At 41.0% G+C, this 8,291-nt stretch overlaps 1 protein-coding gene and 1 long non-coding RNA gene across 4 annotated transcripts in view; one reads left to right on the top strand and one right to left on the bottom strand.

Moving 5' to 3' along the window:
* LIN7A (lin-7 homolog A, crumbs cell polarity complex component) overlaps window positions 1-6,390 on the top strand; it is a 35,264-nt gene extending 28,874 nt beyond the window's left edge. Inside the window, exons 4-5 of the mRNA XM_006035397.3 lie at window positions 1,506-1,724; window positions 3,590-6,390. Of these exons, the coding sequence (XP_006035459.3) occupies window positions 1,506-1,724 (219 nt within the window). The 3' untranslated portion in view covers window positions 3,590-6,390. The remainder of the gene's footprint in view (window positions 1-1,505; window positions 1,725-3,589) is intronic.
* LOC112547961 overlaps window positions 1-8,291 on the bottom strand; it is a 67,548-nt gene that overhangs the window by 28,460 nt on the left and 30,797 nt on the right. The gene's annotated exons all lie outside the window — the stretch shown is intronic.

Genomic DNA, 8,291 nt, shown 5'->3' with positions numbered 1-8,291 from the left:
GAACTTGGCCAGTCTGCTTCTGACTCCAGTGTCCACATCATTAATGAAGATGTTGAACAGTATGGGTCCAAGGACAGAGCCTTGGGGGACCCCACTGGTCACAGGACACCACGATGAGTGACTTCCATCGATTACTACCCTCTGGGTCCGACCCCGGAGCCAATTTTCCAGCCAGTGGATCGTGGAGGACCCAAGGCGACAATTGGCCAGTTTCTCCAAGAGGCGATCATGGGACACCAGATCGAAGGCTTTTTTGAAGTCAAGATATATGACATCAATCTCTTCTCCTCTTCTGGTGGTATCTGGTGTAGTTTGATACCACTTTCAATATATATTACTAGCTAGATAGGGAAAACAATTCATCTTGCAAAGACGACTAGCTAAATGATTAATTGAAGACATGTACTAGCCAGCCTAACTCCAGTTCAGTAAAATCCGTAAGTATGAGGCTGTCCTTTTAAATTCTAAATACATGCATAGCTTCTGAATTTTTGTGGGTGTGCTCACATACATCAAGTTAAATTCTAACGTCCTGTATAGAACTCTTGCATGATTAGGGCCTAAGAAATGAAAGGCTACTACCGAGCCATTCCCAGGCCCCCTCTTATCTGTATTAAACATACATACTCAGACTCATCATATTCCTTTTTTTCCTTATCAGATAGCAAAATTCAGAGTTGTTTATGTAATATGTTTGATCACCTTTTCTGGAATTCAGTAGTTCTTGCATTTTCTTTTTATGAATTAAAACCATTGGCCACATCCAGATAAGTGTGGCTATGCAGTATATGGCACCACATCTGCGGTGCCACATACTGCACATTTGGCTGTTCTCCATGCTGCAGGGGAGCAGCACAGGGGGTAGGGAGGATTTGACCCCTGGATAGCCAAGGGTCAAAGAACCCACACAAAACAAAACAAACAAACAAAAAAATAGTGGAGCAGCATACACAGGGGCAGTGTGCACCACTCAGAACCAGAGCCTGGCCAGCCAGAACCACATTCCAGCTGCCACTCAGGCTCCAAGTGGCAGGATCTCCACTGCTAGAGCCGGGTAAGGCTGCTGGGGCCAGCCCAATGCTGGCCCCAACCTCTCCTACTCCACCCAGGGTAACCTGTCATGCGTCAGAGGGCGTGTGGCACAGAGGAACAACTATCAGCAGCACAGGGTGTCCCACTGCTCGTTGTTCCGCGGAACCAAGTGTCCACATTCATGTGTATGTAGCCATTGAGTACATTTATAAAGTTCCCTCCCTGTTTCTGTATAGATCAGAATTTAGCTCATTTTTACATTGGAAATGCTACCGATAAGCAAAATGGGCTATATTTAAACTGCAAAGACAGATGAGATCCCAAAGTTGTGTAAATATTATTTGCATTATTTTGTCTTGCTAATGACCACTTGGAAAAAAAGGAAAACAGCTTAAACATCTGACAGTTTCTATGGCAGCAAGTGCAAGAAGAGTCAGTATCTTGACAACTAATTCTTCCCTTCTGGCTTTCAGAGTGTGGAAGGCGAGCACCATGAAAAGGCAGTGGAGCTTTTGAAAGCTGCTAAGGATAGTGTAAAGCTAGTGGTACGCTACACACCCAAAGTGCTGGAAGAGATGGAAGCTCGCTTTGAAAAACTGAGGACAGCACGACGCCGGCAGCAACAGCAGTTGCTAATTCAACAGCAGCAGCAGCAACAGCAGCAAACGACACAGCAAAATCATATGTCATAGGTGAGAGTATTCATTGGCCTTGCTTTTGGCTGTGCACCTCTTGCCAGCTGATAAGCATTGACTGCAATGGGGAATGAAGGTTGCTCATCACTTGGTAGACTTCTATTTGCTGTGCCCCCAGAAAAATGCATTTTAAAAATAGGGGATGTGTCGCATCAAATTCTGAAGCCATTTTTCCAAGTCAGAACCCAGAAATCAATACCTGATATGCAACTCTCTTTCTTATGCACAAGGAAGAGTAAACAGTAAGTTAGTATTCTTCTGGGACACCTTACATTAAAAAAGAAAAAGTGTGCTAGTAAAAAAAAGTAACAATTCTTTGCTACGATCCCTACTTTGAACTTGGTAGGGAATGTTTCCTTCACCTACAGGTCGGGGTGGGCAATTATTATTTCGGGTGAAGGGCCACTTACCAAGTTTTGGCAAGCTGTCAAGGGCCACATGGGTAGCCCCATCCCCTGGTTGCCATCTTGTGACTAGAAGTCCCACCCCCTAACTCCTGACCTTTGCCACCAGAAGTCCCTCCCCTTGCCCCCGGAAGTACTCCTTTCAGCAAGGGGTTTTGCCATCTCAGAACCAGAAAAATACCAAATTTATTCTAAAAAGCAAACATTCATTAATTTGATTTCAAAAAATATTTTTGTCCTGGTTTACATGTGTTTGTGTAGTGTACATAGAGGTGATTGTGGGTACATGTGTATGGTGGGGTGCACGAGGGAGAGTGTGGGTACATGTGTATGGTGGCATGGGCCCGCTCCAGTACCTCGGTGTGTATGTGTGTATATGTGTGTGTGTTCATAGGGCGAGTCCCACATGTGTATGGTGGGGTATGCATGTGGGACTCACCCTATGAATACACACACACGCACACACACACACCGGGGTACTGGAGCGGGCCCATGCCATGCAGCAGGAGCCATGTGGTGTTGGAGCAGTGCCGGGGCAGGAAGGCAGGGGAATGGCTGGGGGTGGGTAGGGCTGGGCTGCTGCATCCTGCTGCTGGCTCCCCCTGGGTCCTACTGTCCTTGACTCCTGTCATCTTTGACAGGCAGCCAGAAGCAGAGAAATATTAATTTAAAAAAAAAAAAAATTTAGGGGCCCCACAGGCCAGATAGAATGGACTAGCAGGCTGGATCTGGCCTGTGGGACATATTTTGCCTGCCCCTGCTATAGGTGCTCATATGGCCAAGATCATTGTAGAATTTGAGCCCCTTAATGGCATCTTTCATGTTTGTTTTTTTTCCCCTCACTTACCCTGATCTTATTTTATACTCCATTTTGTACATGGGAAATAGAGGCACAAAAAAAGCCAAGGCCCAGATCCTCAGACATCAGGTGCCAGACTCTCACTGAAATCAATGAGAGTTGAGTATGTAAACACCTTTGTGGATTTATGACAAAGGGACTTGCCCAAGGTCACACTGGAAGTCTGTTGAGCAAGGATTTGATCCTAGGCCTCCCAATCCTGAACCCTAACTTTTTTTTCTTATACCTGAAAGCCTTTTATTGAGGCTTTACATACGAGACAAGAATCTTACTTGAAAAGCCTTATTCTGAGAGTCTTAGTCAAGATTCCTGCTTTCCCCTCTCAGGTAAAAATCGTTAACTTTTGTGAAGTAAATTGTTCTGCTGCTTAAAATTGTACCATTGCAGGAAGCATTAATCATAAAAAGACCAAAATTCAAATATGAAGGTTCCATTTAAACTTTAAACACCATTTTACCCTAAATTTTTTAGTTCAAAAGGTAAGATATTACTGAAGCAAAATTATTGTTTAGGTGATGAGGAAGGAAGAAGAATGTTAGTGACCTATTTCCTCAAATTGTTTTGTTAACTCTGAGAAATGTTTGTTTGTTTAATTTCAGGTTAATCTCAAGGAAAAAAAAAAAATCTAGATCAAGAATTCAGTAACCAAGCAATCAAATCTGTGCCTCAGCACTCCTGCACAGAGTAAAAGGAAACAACAATGGGAACACAGTAACTGTAATTATCTGAAAGCTATGAATGAATGATGTAAGAATAACTTAGCAAGACAGCCATAAACATGGTACTTTCTTGATAAGGCTCTTCAGAACACTGCAATCTCAGATACCAGACTTCAGTGACTTTATTGCTAATGAGCAGTATGGTAAGTAAACACAAGGAAATGTAGAGGAGTCTGGAGCATCAGAATAACTTTTCTAGTTCTTGTCTTGTGCTCCTTACCCTGGACAAACCTTGCGTCCATTTGCTCACTGTAGTAAGTGATGGTTGTTTAAGGAGGTCAAGACTAGCTGCTAGTAAGGGAGGAAACTTTCTCTACAGTTAATTTCCAGGGTTGTACAACTTGTAGTCTATACACCAAACTGCATCAGTTCCAAATTTTGGTCACAAGATATAAAACAAATTCACACATCTCATTTCACAATCTCTTTGTACTATATATTGTAGGAGTTGTTTTAATCTGACTTCCAGTTTATAATAATTTTCCAATTTTTTTCCTGAAAATAGCAAGTTACTATATTTATAAAATATTCAGTTTGTAGAAGCAATTGGCTTTTTACTCTTGGTGTCTCCATATATTTTATTATGCATTAATAGAGTGAAGCAGTTTTAGGTCTATTTTAATTTTATTAGTAGTAAGGGTAGGGAAACCTAGAACTGTATTTTTAAATGTAGGTATTGCTTGTATCTATTATAGTTACTCTTCTATAGAAATCTATAACTGAATATATTGTATATTTATTCCATAAAATATATATTGTCAGAATGTGCTTGTTACAGAAGTAGGATCTTTGCTTACCATGTATTGCAAAATGTAGTAAGCTAGAGTTAGCAAAAGATCAAGCTTTGTTTGGCAGATAGTCAAGTGATAAATATGAACCAGGTATCTTAGCTTTTCTGTATTCCTTAATTTATTTTCTAATTTATTGTTGGCTAAATTTGGAGAAGCAGCATAAACTGCTACTCTTAACATTGGCATATTACTGTATAAATCAGTTTGAAAGTCAAAAGTTCAGAGCCATTTTATCAAACCAAATTGAAATGTAAACAAAAAAGTCCCATTTAAGTTTACCTGCCTGCTTTTCCAAAGACTATTGAATAGTGAAAGCTGAAAGGCTGAAAGCATCCTTGACTTCAGAAGTGGTAAAAATTTGATCTCCAAATCCTGATCAATATATTGCAATTTAAAGTACCTATTATTTGAAGAGGAGCAAAAAGTGGGGAAATAAATAGGAGGGATAAAAATAAATAGGAGGGATCAAAACCTATTTATTTTTGAAGGAGGGCAAGAGTACCCCTGTAAGCTCTTCCATGCTGAAAACTCTCACCCATTACATTTCAACTGGAGTTTGGGGGCATAAGAAATGCAGAACTCTCCTGAAACTATATTCTAGTTATAAATATGTAAGAAGCAATCACCCACATCCAAACCTCTGCAAGGTTTTTTTTTTCAGTCTCAGTTCCTTTTCTTCTTTGTAGGATTTAGTCTCAATGTAGAACAGCTATAGCTGTGGGAAGCTGATATGCATAAATTAAAAACAAACAACCCCCTCCCCCCTCCAACTAGCCACCAGCCTTGACAGCATTCCTTTAAAATAATTTATTGCTGAAAGAAAGTAAATATGCTTTTAAAACCAAATGCCATTAAATACAAAGGAAAGGGCAAGTGGTCCTGTTAATAACACAGAATTAGAAAGTAGAGATTAAGTTGCATTTTATGAAATAGCCTTGTATTATGTTCTGCAAGGTGTTTATTACCTCTTTTTAATTTTATTACTGTGTACCCACTTTCAATTTGCACACTTTAAAATTAACAGCCATCTTTAGTATCAATAGTATATAAACTATTGTCATTGTTACTGCACATGTTATAGCACATCAATATGATTTGACTGCTGCTGTGCGAGTTATCAGAGACCAAATGTTATAGTTATTGTTAGAGAGCCTATTGTACTGCATTCTTTCTGAACTACCCTCCCCTCCCATTCATCACAATCTATATTTTGATTAAATGGACTGTGGATATAATAAATTGCAAAAATAGAATGTAATTCCTGTCCTTATATAGATAATATCACATTCTCATTTCATTGAAAAGCATTTGAAATGCAGATTAAATACAGACTAAAGTACTGTAAGGTAGATACAGTACTGATTGGATCATTGTGCTCAACATGTGGTCATCAGTGGCTCAAAGTCTAATTGAGAGGCGGTTTCAAGTGAGGTTTTCCAGGGGTCTGTCCTGGGTTTGGTATTGTTCAATATCTTCATTATTTATTTGGACTATTGTATTGAGTGCATCCTTAGCAAATGTGCAGGTCACACCAAGTTGGGTGGAGTTGCAGACACTCTAGAGAGTAGGGATAGGATCCAGAATGACCTGGGTGAACTTGGAAAAAAAAAGGTCTGAAATTAACTAGCTTAAATTCAACAAGGATGAGTGCGAAGTCCTGCATTTGGGATAGAATAATTGTATGCACAAATACAGACTAGGCAATGGTGACAAGGCTGCAGTACTGCAGGGAGAAGGATCTAGGGGTTACAGTGGAGCATAAACTGAATGCGAATCAACAGCGTGCTCTTCTTGCAAAAAACAAAAACCAACAGCATCCTGGGGTGTATAGCAGGAGATTATTCTGCTCTATTCAGTACTGATGAGGCCTCACCCAAAGTACTGTGTCCAGTTTGAGTCCCACTCTTCAAAAAGGATGTGGACAGATTGGAAAGAGTCCAGCAGAAAGCAACAAAAATGATTAGATGCCTGGGAAGCATGAATTTTGAGGAAAGGCTGACAGGGCTATTTGCTTTGGAGAAGAGAAGACTGAAGGGGAATTTGATTAACAGTCTTCAAATACCTGAACAACAATTATAGAGAGGATGGAGATGGGCTTTTTCTCTGTTAATAACACAGAATTAGAAAGTAGAGATTCAGTTGCATTTTATGAAATAGCCGTGTGGAGACTTTTACCATCTTTAATTTTCCTTGAGCCAGATGAAGGGTGCGAGAGCCCGAAAGCTTGCAGAAAAAGACATTTTTTGCGATTTCTTAATTGGTCTAATAAGACGTAGCATCTTTGAACCAAGAGTTCTGGATTTCTGCATTTCTTTTTTACTCAGACCAACACGGCTACCAAATACATCTCTGAACTAAATTGGTGGACTTTATTATGCATTGCTACTTAATGAACTCAACAGCAGTCAATTTGTTGAGTTTAAATCAGTGTTGACTTTTACTCTTTAGCCCCTTGAGGTGGTTCTCCTTGCATGGGCAACAAATTGAACCAGAGGATTCACTAAGTTGTTTTTTATCAAGATAATCATAGACAAGGTTATCCAGGAGCTATGTAACTGACTTTTAGTATCTGTCAGCAATACCAAAAATCTAAATGCACTCAAAAAATATATTGTGTTATTCCTGTAAATGCAGTTCTACTACTTGAGATAACGAGACAAAATGATTAATCAGTGTTCCAAGTGTTTCAAGATATAGACAAACATATTTTAGCCCCTTAGAAAGAAAGACCAAGCTGCTGCTCTGAAGCATGCAGTTGTTGTAATCTTAATGTTACATGTGTAAGATCCTGTAGCAATGCAAGTCAGCTAAATCAGCTAAACCCTAACTTGATCCTGTATAAATCAGGATTAAAGTAGGAGCGGTTGTGCTATGCTTATATCACTACAGAATCATGAACATTCATCATAACAGTTTGTAATGGTCTCCCTTGATACCAGGACAATTGTTACATCTGTCTATACCCTCAGAAAACAACAGCTCTGATTGGAATATGAAAACACATAATTTGGCGAGGAGGGATGGGGAGGAAAGAGAATGTCATGGCCAATAGTATGCTGGAAAAATTTATGAGGATTTTCAGCTGCAACTTCCACAGTGGGAAATCGCAGATAATAAGCCAGTGAGTGCCTATGCTTTTTATTTTAATTGTAACAAATGACATACAATTTTGCAGTTTCTCATTGAATAATGTTGAAATATATAATGTTCAGATGTATTTTTCAAGTATGGCGTTATGAAGCTGCAATGGAAAAAACAGCAGCAGCAACAAAATAGTAGGGTATACTTATAGGATGCAGACTTCATTTTAGAGACCAGTGACTGAAAGAGACTTCAGACTCATGATGAAGGTCAAACCAAATATGAAATCCTAGGCTGCATCCACACCTGTGTCATGTGCCCCCTGGTGTGTGGAAAGTTTTCCCAGGGGCAGTAGTAGAGGGTGGGGCCAGCCTTACCTGGGGTCCTGGGAGCCTCCTGGGGCTGTAGCAGTGGTGATTCTGCCGCCTCCCAGCCGGAAGCCCCAGCCAGGGTTTCTGGGCTGGGAGCACGTGGCTGCCCTGCACTGGAACCGCAGGTAAGGTGGGCAGGGGAGAAGGGCGCCCTATGCGGGCTGCAAGCAGCTGCAGCAGGGAGCGCTGGCCATGGGGTGGGGGAGGGGCCGCTTTTCCCCCCACACTCAGCTTTTCCCTGGGCTCCTTCCCTGCACGGAGAAAAGCAGCTCCTCGCCCGCCCCATGGCCGGTGCTCCCTGCTGCAGGCACTTTCAGCCCACTTGGGGGTGTCTGGTGG

The sequence above is a fragment of the Alligator sinensis genome, unplaced genomic scaffold (genome assembly GCF_000455745.1).
Source record: "Alligator sinensis unplaced genomic scaffold, ASM45574v1 scaffold672_1, whole genome shotgun sequence".
Taxonomy (NCBI): domain Eukaryota; kingdom Metazoa; phylum Chordata; order Crocodylia; family Alligatoridae; genus Alligator; species Alligator sinensis.
The sequence above is the reverse complement of the archived record's forward strand: the minus strand, read 5'-3'. Positions and strand labels throughout refer to the sequence as shown.